The sequence below is a fragment of the Tubulanus polymorphus genome, chromosome 1 (assembly GCF_964204645.1).
Source record: "Tubulanus polymorphus chromosome 1, tnTubPoly1.2, whole genome shotgun sequence".
Lineage (NCBI taxonomy): Eukaryota > Metazoa > Nemertea > Palaeonemertea > Tubulaniformes > Tubulanidae > Tubulanus > Tubulanus polymorphus.
Window position 1 is genome coordinate 24,603,211 of NC_134025.1, and position 13,505 is coordinate 24,616,715.

General features: G+C 34.9%; 2 protein-coding genes across 5 annotated transcripts; one reads left to right on the forward strand and one right to left on the reverse strand.

Moving 5' to 3' along the window:
• Positions 1-132: 132 nt before the first annotated feature.
• Positions 133-10,335, forward strand: LOC141900499 (uncharacterized). 4 transcript variants are annotated; one of them, XM_074787441.1, is made up of 7 exons: positions 133-346; positions 746-968; positions 3,790-3,819; positions 3,946-4,041; positions 4,308-4,421; positions 5,811-5,919; positions 10,208-10,335. In XM_074787441.1, the coding sequence occupies exons 1-7, from the start codon at positions 167-169 to the stop codon at positions 10,209-10,211; spliced, it is 756 nt and encodes a 251-aa protein (XP_074643542.1). In that variant the 5' UTR covers positions 133-166; the 3' UTR covers positions 10,212-10,335. The 4 variants fall into 4 exon arrangements, with proteins under 4 accessions (XP_074643542.1, XP_074643523.1, XP_074643527.1 ...); XM_074787422.1 differs by lacking the exon at positions 10,208-10,335 and adding an exon at positions 7,154-8,820; XM_074787426.1 differs by lacking the exons at positions 3,946-4,041; positions 4,308-4,421; positions 10,208-10,335 and adding an exon at positions 7,154-8,820.
• Positions 9,018-13,499, reverse strand: LOC141900525 (transmembrane protein 39A-like). The gene is made up of 8 exons (XM_074787453.1): positions 13,316-13,499; positions 12,759-12,969; positions 12,561-12,644; positions 12,326-12,480; positions 11,901-12,183; positions 10,277-10,461; positions 10,038-10,158; positions 9,018-9,757 (listed from the first exon to the last, which is right to left on the reverse strand). The coding sequence occupies exons 1-8, from the start codon at positions 13,408-13,410 to the stop codon at positions 9,536-9,538; spliced, it is 1,356 nt and encodes a 451-aa protein (XP_074643554.1). The 5' UTR covers positions 13,411-13,499; the 3' UTR covers positions 9,018-9,535.
• Positions 13,500-13,505: the final 6 nt, after the last annotated feature.

Consider the following 13,505-nt stretch of genomic DNA (forward strand, 5'->3'; position numbering starts at 1 on the left):
TTCAAATTGTTTCCTTTTGTGGAATTAAAAAGTCTATCACACTAAAAATGAACATGTTTGTCGTTAATTCTTTTGATTGATGTACATGAACTGAAGTTCTGTGGCTACAAAAAGGTTTCAGTCCAAGGAGGATACACGCTGGCTTAACTTGCATTACTGCTCTTAGATGGCAGTACTGAATCTAGAACTAATCTGTCATTATATCAACGAGCAACTTGATCAGTTGGCAGTTGATAACGAGTGTAAATGGATCTACCATAGGCAGGTTGAACATAGAATGACAGGTCTCGCTAAAGGATACTGGACTATTACAGAGACTTTCACATGGCCAAAAATAATGAAATTTGTAAGTTTGATAAGAATATGATTGGCTTACTAAGAGATGGAAATCTTCAAATCATTGGCGTATGGCCAGGCACTGCTTGCTGTGGCATACTTGATAGTATCCTAGAAATGTTTATTGCCATCCTGGGGTTTATTTGTTAATACCTAAGTTATAGTGTTGAAAAAATGGGTTGCTGGAGAAAAAGGAAGCCATTCTGATTGTTATAATCATTGATTGGGGTTGCTAAGTACAGTTAAATATTGGACTTTTAGCTTATATTATTAAATCTTGTCCCTTGCCGTTTAAACTAAATAAGATCAGATCTTTTTTATATTGTTCAACTAAATCTTATAGATGAATGTTATGTCCTCATTACATTATCATCATGATTTCTTGTATTTTGACTTTCTTATTTCACAGGTGACTGTATTGCTTACTGCAGCATTTGTTGTGGACTCCACAAATGGCATACAGTCTCAAGATTACCAAAATATGCTCAACTACATGAAAGCAAATGAAGAGCTTTTCAGGCAGTTTTTATCCTTGGACGAGCCTTGTGGCCCAAATAAGGAATATGTAAAATTGATACCACCTCCTAATATGGAATGTCTGAAACCACCTGAGCCTCCAATGGAATGGTTGGGTATGTCTTGCTAATATCATCATTGTCAAAAATTATTGTATATATTTCAGTTACTGTAATGAGGATAATCACGTTCAAAGTTGCCGAGAGTTTAAGTAAACGAAATCATTCATCATTTTAAGATGTAAAAACACTATCAAAATAATGATCCCTAGGACTATGGTTTGACGTGGAGTTTTTGGTTTTTTCTAAAGACTATTTTTATCACAGAAACGTATCAAGTATTTTCACAAGGCACCAATTCTCATTTCCTAAATTCATAGATTTCATAACAAAACAAAAATCCACCGATCAGAACTTTGAAGTATCGCATGAGTATGAAATACTTGATCTTAGTATTCAGGGATAAGAGAGCAAAGTGCTGTGCACAGATTCATACATAGATAGATATAAGTAAAAAACTAGACAAAGACAACAAAATGCATATATCATAGACATTGGTACATATCCAACCTAAGCTCTCTGATATGCCAACTTTTCAGTATATTTATGTATTCATATATACCGTAAGGATACAAATAGTCGTAATTATCAAAATTGCGGGTAATAAGAGGCCATTTTTCTTCCTGTTTGCTGACATAATTGGGTAGTTGGAAATTATGATGTTAGGGTACATGTATGCATTGTGTGTTGTACCCGATCAACTGTGTGTGCAATAAAAAATATGTTGTATATATTTTTTCGTGACCAAGTTAGAAATTACCAAGAGCAGCCTAAAAACGTTTTAATGAAATCTTTGAATCGACGGCTATTACTGGTTTTGATTTGGTCCTATTAAGTATTTGCGTTGTTCGTTGATACCCCAACATTTTATTACCTCTCCAAACAAAATTATAAGAGTTTCTTGTTATTACTTCCATCACACGGGCTTACAGTAGCACGTACGTTGAATTTTTAAACCTTTATTTCAAAGTTAGATTGTTGATAGAATGCATAAGGTAAGCTTCGGCCATCATGAATGTATCATTCTGAATTGAAAATGAATTGCATTTAAAAAGGTTCTGTATAGTATTTCTAGAGTCTGTGCATTTCCCTTCCTCGAAACAACTTGTAGAGGCAGACCTTGTCTTTACTCCAATGTCAAAAGAAATTACATATATATAGGCCTAACAATCTTTAAAGATCACAACATGCCTTGGCATTTATATCTTATCCTATTAGTTACTTATAGGCGGGATATACTTCAACCCGATAACAAAAACTCGGTAAATGATAACAGTATTTGACATAAATTTGTAATATTATATTGGATATTACAGTGTGGTCGGGTGTGTACAGATCTAATGCACGATAAGTTGTGGTTTATGTGTTATTTGCACAGTCACTTGATTATGCTTTAGGAAGTAATTCATGACTAACTCCATTTTTAGTAGGAGTAGAATTCCCAATATATTTTTTAGAGAAATGTATTCCCAATGCAAAAAGAAACTTTCTAAACAATTTTGCCTACTTGTTAATACAATGTAGGTCACTTTTCGTCCGTCGTCCGTCTATTAAAACGTTTTTTGTTGCAAAGGTTAGTTTGTGTACTTAGAATTATTGCACATGCACATTCAAAATCAATTTCTGTTCGCTTTTTCACAAAGTCCAGGAAAATTACAAACATCACTGGCTTCATTGTTGTCTTTGAGTGCGTATGGCTCGTATCCTGCCTTACAACTCGTACGCGCGAGTAAAATTCCGTTAAAAATCTCATGAAAAGCATGTGTTTACAAGAACGTTGAGCAAAGAGGTTTTTTTTACAAAATTACATCTGTCTCGATTGAGCAATGATGTGCGTGGATTAAAGTGAGATTCCTTACGTACTATAAAGCTAATATGTATTTCGTAATAAATTCACAGCGGCTCCAAAAACTCATCTGCGGTTAGGCACTCGGCAAGCAGCCACCTCCATAGTATCTCATAAAAGAGGCCAGTAAGTCTTGTGGTGATCAAACGAAATTTTAGAGTCCATGCACAGTACACACCGAAATTACAGATGCTTCAATAATATGGGGATAATTGTGAAATCAGAATACTTAATACTTCGGTTCATCGGTCTTACTTTTGCATTAAAGTTTTCCCTAAAAAGCAAAGATATGATTTTTCAGTTGTTATATTCTTATTCGAATATCAAAAGCCATAGAGAAGCTAATTGAATAATGATGTATAGTGGAAGGCTGTGTTTTGTGAAACCAGTCATATACAGTGGTTACTCATGTGTGAAAGATGAGCGGGAAAAGATTGAGATAGTGTTAAAAAAGCACTTGATAGTGGCTCAGGGGCTGATCTGGTACATCTATAACTTCAGTATTTGACTCATATGATGATTATCTGTTGGTACTTGGAGTAGGAATTTACTACTGAAATAAATCCCCGGGCAAATGAATGTGAGCGAATTGATATCAAAATATTCTTGTCCCATTACTACAATTTTTGAAATTTAATTTTCATTGAAGAATAAGTTAAAATAGTTTCTTTTCTATTTAACTCATTTCATCGAAATACCGGTGATTTATAGAATTAACTCACTTATTGGGGAAAAAACTAGCTGATTTCATGGTTAAACCCATGAATGATTAATGTTTTGCTGATAGAAATACTGGTACCGAATTCCCATAAATTTCCAGGAAATTCCATGACGAATTGTCGTTAACAAAAAAGCCAAACCTTTGGGTAGATATTTCGATCGTCTGCATTTTAGTGTACGCCTAGAAACAATAACAACATGTACTGATGATATTCTCTAGTTGAAGAGAATACCTCCGGGGGAACAATATTACTCATCAATTATTAAAGCCCGGTTTGAAAAGAGACTCCTTTATTTTCATTGATTTTGCAGGACTGAGTACATCCACGATCGCGGTAACAGGTAAAAAGAATGAATCATTTTAGTAATAACGTTCGTTTGAAATTCTTGCATGAACTTGTCACATATGTATTGCTCATGATACACAAAGATATGCACAAAGTTTGCTTGGTATGCTCTCGTTTTCAGTTAATGCGACAAACAGTAGCATGGCAACTTCTAGTCCAATATCACACATCACAACTACCCCTAGCATGTCAACAAATGCAAATACTACCACTGAAAGTAAGAATATTTATGGGCTTATTTTCAATATAACCATAAATTCTTTCACTACGAGGAATTAGTACTGATTTTGTGTGGAGATGTACTTATAACAATATCAACTGTAAAAAAATACATTTTTTTACGTCTAATCTTCCTATTTTTGAACAGAACTATCACCGAAATTCTGATCTAGTTAATTATTTGGACGTCTGTATGTGCTACCATTGAATATTGAATGAAAGGGTATATTGCGTGTTGTTCTTTAAATGATCTCCCTATTTCAGTTACGAAAACTTCAACAACTGATATTACAGTTACTGAAGCAGCATCAACTATTTTCACGACCAATACTACTGCGAATGTTACTACTAAAGATTTTGCATCTAGTGCCAATACACGTATGATACTACCTAACATGTCCAAGACCAACAATTTCATTAATCATCTACCGCATATATATATCTATCTTCATATCAAAGACCTTGCTTGTCCAGTCACTCGTTTCGTGAATGAGCTAAATCAACTTGCTGTTTTGAGTCCCATTCACATTTTGAACTGGTCATGAAAACCTAATTCATAATGGGCAATTCTTGCTGAAAATAGTGTTTATTAATTCATTTTGACATGATAAAAAAACCAAAGGTTCCGATCACAACTGGTATGTTGATCGATTCATGTGGAAGCTTTCATTGGTATTAATAGATTCCGCAATGCGTCATATTTACCTATAAATGATATGAAATGTTCGACGTTAACATCTTTAATACGCTAATTAATTTGCTTAACAACATGATCGTGCATTCTCCCCCATTTATTACGGGCATATTTCCGAGATATTTATACACTTGAAAATCCATGATTAATCATCATTCTATCGTACCTGCCTGCGTCATATTTCTGTTGCAGATGATGATAATCTTATCCCTCATATGAATCCTATAGTATTGAATGATCGTTTATTGTATGATTACTTAAAGTTGCGAGATAGGAACGTTTTTTCGCGATGGAGGAATATTTTCTTTTCATGAGAGATCAGAGGAGCCAATTGGGTAAAGAAAAGAAATAATTCTTCTTTAAACCCCTCAAGGATAATCTCATCATCGGTTACGCAGCTGGCCTAGAATTTCTAAATCTAAAAGTCGATGGTCATTATTTCACCATGCGTTGCACATCTGGGCCAGATTATATCGTAGACTTGATAAAATCCTGTTATGGAGTCCATTTATATCAACAGTAATCATGTGAAGACTAGCTTTTCCACCTATGGTTTTCCACCTCAACGAATGACAAGTATTTGTTGATGAATATTGTCATTATTACCACAAACGTTCAACAGCACGCGTTTGATAAAAATATTTCCCGCCACACTAATGTACACATCTGTCAAAAACATCCAACGTATTGCGTTGTGTGGCTGTTGCTTCTTAGCTAAAAAGATCCTGCGTAGAAGAAAAGGTTTTCTTTCGATAAAAGGAAAATAATAGCTAAGCGTTGCTTGCAGTCGTGTTATATACAATTGAAACAAACAGTTTTTACATTTATGATAAATGCTGTGGTCTTTAAATGTACATTTTCCATCATATTGCTTTCACATACTCCATTAGTTAAAATCCGTTACTCTAGATGTTACAATAAAATATATTTCAAACTATATACCCAATGTGATTTCATAGTGCATATTTTTTTTAAATGGGTGCTTGGGAAACCTAATCATATTGCTTTTGGTTGGAGCCTAAATGTACAAGGTAGCATGATATAAATGCATATCCTTTTTCCTTTAATTTCAGCGGAAAACCAAAAACAAGCTGGACTTACAATTGGTTTAATCATCGGTGTTAGTGTCATTGCTGTATGCATTATATTATTGATAGTTGGATACAAGAAACATTATCAAAAGTAAGTTTTCGGTATAAAACACGTATTTCTGGAATTTCTACTATCACCACCGGGCCTGCACCCGGTCGCATGTTTAAATCACTTATTTTCAACCCTTAAAGGCCGCGGGAGCTCGTGTACTGCTTCCAGAAAATCCCCAGAATACGATTTAGCAACTCGTCAATTTACTTCACCTTAAAAATTCGGTGTAGAAATTCTATTATATTCGGCTTAGAAAAACGTATTTCGTCAATTCGTCAATTGTCAATTGAACTTCTATAACCTCTTTAATCGGCACGCGATGAATGCTGCTTCTGTGCATTGTTCCTGTATGAAACCCATTGATTTAAAAAGAATTTTCGATGCACAAAATTAATTAAGCTTACGAGCTGATACATAATGAAACTCCAAGAGAAACTCAACTAGGTTTGAGTGATTTGATAAGTTTGAGGAATGGTGAGCTATTCATATTATACATGTACTTGGATTTTAAGAAGGCTGTTGATTACTTCCGAAATAGAAACAATCGTAATAATAATTGGTTCTTTTTGCACTCATTTATTCATGCTTCATCTGATATTAAAAAACATATACAGCTCTTTAAATTGTTTCGCACTGCAATTTAAGGTGTTACCCGGAGATTCCTTATGAACGGTTTTCTATGGTTTATAAAAGGTAGTCGTCAGTCGTAAGTTTATCCGATCAGAAAATGCACCAGTAAACGTTATTCGCACCTCCGATCCTCCAAAATTGCAGTAGTAATAAAATCAGATTAATAAGAAAATTGAAATCAATTCAGTACTAAAAAACTTGATCAATTATTGTTTTGATTGAGATTGCATCATGATTATGAAAAATGGGAATCAATTTTAGTTAAAATAACTTGATCACTTAACAAGGGTTCTGTTTGTAATAACGTTTATATTATGTGATATTCGGAAAAATCACTTATCACCCTCAATCATTATCAATCATGGTCATTGATTTCCGTGTTCCATCAAACGTACATGGTGCATGTTTGTTCAAAACTTCTTATGAAATTGATTTTGGCACCAGAATTGGATTCACGTCATTACAATAATCACCATCATCATTTCAACCGTTCTCACCAAGCACCTGATCTATTTCAATCTGGGAAATAGACGAGAAGACTATAACTACCTTACATTTGGAATAATGATTTCAAAACCAATTCACACAAGGCAGTGTACATAAGGCTATAAACAATTTAAGGAAATTCAAAATCTATTTACAGAAAAAAAGTTGGCCAAGGACCCAAAACGGATGCTGAAAATAATCCGCCAAAAATAGGTAACGTCGGTAATTTCTGCACAACCCCGGTGAATCGTACATCTTCAATGGAACAACCTCTGTCACCTGGAGATGAGCCTGCGACCCCATCCCCGAAGGCAAACGGGTCAGCATTTGGCAGTAATTTTGACTGGATACCTCCCGCAGAAGTCGATACTACTGTTGGATACATCAACGAGGGCTTGGAAACCTCTCCACCAGTTTCGCCACTACATGGACCAAGCACATTTTCAGCATTCCAAGAAAATCAAGCGCCTGACAAAGACAGCCGCGTGGACCCAGAAAATGGTGAGGTTCGCCAGGATACAAATGCTCAACATTCCAAAAATCTTTCTGGCGAAACAGAATGCCCAGTTCTAACTAAAAATAATCCAGATACACTGGGCGATCATCCGAAAAAGCGGAAGAAAATAAAGAAAAAGAAACTTAAGAAACTGAAAAAAGTATTCAAATCGCTTAATAATAATAGTCATGGTGATGAATCTTCGCCTGCTCCGAGTGATCTTGTGAAACAGCTTCCTAATCCGTTGCCTCCTATTTACTCTTCTATCCCGCACAATCGGGATTCAATAGCGTAGGATGATAGAGCAACAGAATTTAGAGTAAATGACTCTGTGTTTGAATTTGCAATTAAATCCAAGAAGCCCGTGAACAGATTCGAATAGAATGGTGGCATTTCGTGTGAACAGTCCCAGGTCTGTGATTTGTAATTACGCACAAAAGCAATTTTAAGAAAAAATTTGTATGTACATATTTGATAATGATTGGCTGTTGTATTCCATTCAAAGGTATGCATTATGAACATTTTTTTACCTATAACTGTGATGACGATAATGATATGATGATCCACTTATGAGACTATTATCGGAGCACGTGTCTCATTACTGATACTGATTTCTTTTATCAGCTTTTCAAGGGAAATTAATGAAAATTGTGCCCGAAAAAAATAACACTCTTTGTATCTCGTTTATTGCAAAATTGGGGCCCGAGAACTTACATCGAAAATGGTTTTAAACTGTGTTTAAATAGTACATGTTAAAATCTAAACGGTTGCGGGTTTTTTAACGGTTTAGAACCGATCTTTAAAAAGGAAAGCAATTTTCAAAACCCTGGGAGTATTGCCTCATTGTACCATAAGGTGCTGCCGCTATGCTAGTCGTTAGTGGATTTTTCAAACACTAACATGAACCAGCTCTGGCATCTGATTATTACCATTACCCATTGATTGCCAGAGTCGGTTTCTGTTAGTGTCTGGAAATTCCGCTATCCATGACAACAGCGGCAGCACCTAATGGTATAGTGAATGTAAAATAAATAAAAAATTAGATAACCGTGATTGCCAGAGTAGTGTACAAAAGATCCGCTAATGATGAGCTAGCAGCAGCAGCAGCACCTTATTGCATAAATCAGTCGGCTCGAAACCCGCCTTTTAATTCTTGGAGCATTTAATATTTTTTTCTACTCGTTATTTATGATTAAAAAATGCTTTGTATGATAAGACTATAATAAATTCCTTTCTATAGTCTATGGTATTGAATAAGATGTATGCACCTTGTCTTTCTTAATAAATTGTTATACGTGTATTTCCTCGCGTGTAATTCATTTTGAAAACAGGGCCTTCATTGCTGATCATAATGAAAAGGGAAATTTTTATAATGAGAAGGGAAAGATTTTGATGCTGCTGTTCTCATAAATTCATGCCGCGAGTCTCCTTGGTGGAACCTAATTGTTCCTGGTTTCACTGAAAATACCACTCAAAAATGCACTGGAAAAATTGTTTTCTTGAGAAAAAATATCTTTATTCCTTCCTTCGATGATGGAAAACATTTAATACATATCCAATAAATCACAGATACGTCGTAAACTTAAAACAAATTTACTCTGAATTAAATAGGTAAACCAATAGTCACTTCATCAATATTCATTAATTTACATTGCCAATCCTGTTTGAATTACTGGCAGTTATTAAATACATTTTTTAGTAACTTCTGTTTATTAACTAAATATCATCACCCACCTCTTGAATGTCTATAGTGAAATGAAAACTGAGAAAATTCATCGTGCAAAATTTGCACAAAAAATTTGACCGAATAATGTACATCATTATTACCGACTTGGAAAAACTACACAAGCATTTCTAGACATTGTAACATAACAATACTTGTATTGAGTTTAATTTCGTCTAATAAACTAAAATGTGTATTAGATTACAAACTACATGAAGTTCCTAACAACATAACTTACAGTACATAGATAATACAGGTACCAAACAAACAAAATGCAATAGCTCTTGATGATACGATAAACTGTGCGTACATATCAATAGTTACGACTGATGCATGTGCTCATCTCGGTAAGTGCGTCTTAAAATCAACCAATCTCGCATCAACCGAAATAACATGTAAAAGTCACAAAACAGCAAAAACGATATACACAAAATGTGATTCCATTCGGTCGACTGAATCAATGTAACCATCTGATAGACGACCAGAGTCCAGATTAATGTCAACATACAAGTCGTCATAAACAGTGGTTTGTGGAACATGCCCTGAAACAAAACACAGACGCAAAATAGAACTATGATGAACGCCACGTAGATTCTTCAATATTCATTAAATAAGGGGCGAATAGTTCGACATGTTCAGGTGATGTGATACCTCTTTCAATAAACTAATTTTGATTTGATAGATATTGAATTATATGAAGAACTTTTTGATTCAAAGTATCAAACATGACTGACCGAGGAAAAAAGTTTGTACCAATATCTTATTTTCAAACTTCCATACTCTTTATCATGACAGATGAATAAACCAAATGCAAGTACTTACATAGAATCGGGAGTGCATGCCATTCCCTGGTTCAGCCGTATTATTGATACCTTCAGCTTTAAATAGTCCACGTACGTGTTTTACTGTAGCTCCGTGCTGCCACACTTGAAGCTCAGACCACCTATGATCAACACGAAAAATAAAAAATCTAAAATATTTTCCATTTACAGATGACTGGTTGAATGATTGAAAGGATTTTGCTTGAAGCTCAGAACTGAAACTTCGAGTGGTATACTCACGCATTATATGGTACATGTGCATGACGACCTTCTACTTTTTGCCATCGACCCAAATGAAGCGCACATTGGTGCAGTGTGTCGACATATTTCGGTGGTAAATATTGCAAGAATGTGAGAAGAAATGCGCTGACCCAAACAATGCAAATATGTTGGAATATCCACCATGGATCATAATATAATGTATTCTGCAAAAAATGACAAAAATATTAGTGGAAACAAACATTGCATAAATTCAAGATAACAAGTTGCCAGTATCATGCTGAAAAAGAGAAATTGTTCAATCACTATCTGAAATGATGATCTAATATATTCAGAGGTAGTTACACCTCAGAAAGAAAATGCATACATTGCGAAACATAAAATGGGTACAAAGGCTAAGACAAAACTATATCAAAAAATTCTAAAATTTTGTGAATGTCTACAGTTGGCTATTTTGACCTGACTGATTACTGTGAGATCAAGCAACATATACGAAACTTAGGGTGGAATAAATGGAAACACTTTCAGTCGGATATATACAGAAATCTAAGTGTTAATGGGGATGAATAATGAGCAATTCCGTACAATAATGCAACCGAGTTCTATTATAAAACAATGTGAAGTCTACTGGTAAATGTGCCATAGTACTGGTATTACAAAATAGGATTACTTCACACAACACGGTCTTAACAAGAAATGTTTCTTCTTGTATAAAAGGGCAGTAGAAGTTGCCATATTTCCCACAACTTAAATAATTGTTCTTAAGATGATTTGAAAAAATCCAATCAAACGAAAGGAGGGCGAAATTCAGTAGTGTAGAAACCGAGAAAGTGATACTGGAAGCACCAGATACTTGAACACTTGTTCGAAAACATAATGTAGAGGCTCATCATCATCAGTTAGTTGATGTGAAATTGATAGTTGACCAATAAAAAAAACAAATGTCAAAATGTGTCACCACAGAAATGAAGACAATTTAGATATTACAGAGACTTTTTGAGATGTCTATATTTACGAAGTAAACAACGCAACATGAATAAATTCACAGATAACCAATAAGGTGATAATTGAAAGGCAACATGTCGTGTGACAAAGAAAAGACTTACCCAACAGGTATCACAATTGTTTTGTACATGCTATGTATGGAAGAACAAAAATCATTGACTCGGAATACATAACAAAAATGCAAAACCAAGGATCAGATTTTCACAATACCGAAAATATCATGCAGCAATTTGGTTAAACATAGGGGTTAATGATAGTGGCTGCATGCAATCAAAATGAATATAAGGTTATCTACGAGATTTAGCAGTTAACCTAATAGAAAAAGCTTGCGCAAAATTAAGCCACAAAGTGCTTTCGGTTATAAGCTTTGTTAGAAATTTATTCATTATACAGTTTTAATTATTACGAAGTACATGGGGGGTTTCAGACAATCTAAAAATTCATCACTCAAATTCATCACTCAAAAACTAAACAACATCAATTATGTCCAACTCTGCTCGAGCAGCCCCAATTGAAGATAAACCATCACCGATTCAAAAAATAATATACTTGCAATAGCAAATTCTATGCAAAATCTTCAAATTACCGTAAATCAAATGTGCAACAAACTGGAATCTTATAAAACTATATGCTCTCTTACCTGTGCGAAACAGACCGGCATAAAAGCCATGTAATATGTGCAGGAGATTGACTTGAATAGAATATGTTTGACTCGATCGTTGAAATCCGTTTTTAAGTATTCAACTTCATCGCGCACCATCTCTGGCGACATCGAACAATTGTGTACGGGAATCCTACTCGTCAGTGTATGTTTCATTTTGTTCGAAGACGACCTCTCCGAACTGGTGGTTGGCTTTTGTTTGGTGTATTTTTCGAGGAGGTTTTTCAGATTTTGCCAAAATAAAATGATGTGTATGATGATACTAAAAAGAACGTGAAGAAAACTATTCAGAGAAGAATGTTACGATAGAGCATCAACAAAACAAAGGCTAACTAACTATCTATTACCAGGTATACGTGATTATTTAACCTAGCTGAAAAAACTTCCTAATCAAGGATACTTACGGATATATGAGATACAACAAATTCATAAATGCATGTTCCATCATGACGCGATAACCACTATACAGGAACAGCCCAATACAACCGATTGTCATTCCAATCTTGATTACTTGTACGGTATAGTACAAGCATGTTTTGGGCATTTTAACCGCGTAAATCTGAATCGAATAGAAGTTATAATTCAAAGAAGATACCGACAACATTTACATCATATACTGGGAGAACATAATACGTTTACCTCAGTCAGAAAACAGACTAGGAATCCATGTGACATTATAACAGCGAGTAACACAGCCAAATATGGATCAATCAGATAGAAATTCTACAAATAAGCATTGATGGTAAAGGTGAGCTAATATTCAAACATCAGAATTTAATTAAGTGACCTGATATTCAATACTAATTTATAAATATAAATTCCAGTGGTTCTACTTACTAGACCAAAAGATGCATGTGATAATGGTAACCACCAGACAGTTCTGTACAGATTGACGTATTGGAGAGCCATGGCGATAAGGCCGTATAAAAACAGTAGCGATTCGAAGTACAGATTACATTCGATGGGTATATCCGGAAAGTGGGCATGCTTAGGTTGGATGACGACTGATGCGAATGGAAAACCCATTCCCTTATCATCTACACCTTGACTGGAATAATACATATGAAGACAACTTATATATTATTGATCTTAAGCAAAGAATGAATCCATTAATACACTGAAACTTGCTAAAAAATGACCACATCACCTATTCACCGTCCATGGACAGTAATGCGGCCAGTGTATCGTATGACTCCTAATTTTGTATTTCTAATTCAATTTACTAGGCCTAAAGTGTAAGTCATCATCAGGTAAGTCATCCAACAGTGGTTAGTCCCAGCTACGAGGACGTTGAGCTAGTTTGACAGTAGATGATGTCTACATACTGTATATCTATGAATAAAATTTAATTTCGTTGAAATTGATTTGAATACGATCGAAGAAAAGTAACCTACCCGGGACTGAGACAGGCTGGCTCAATTTTAGTCGGTTTCGTGCTAGTTCCAGACGCGGCTTGTAGGCGTGCTGTAATTCTTCGGGTACAAGGCATGCTTGTAGCTGTGTAAATGGGTACATTAATTTGTTTTGAAGGATTAATCGCGATTAATCGATTAATCCCCGAACCAGGAAGTAAAATCAATGATA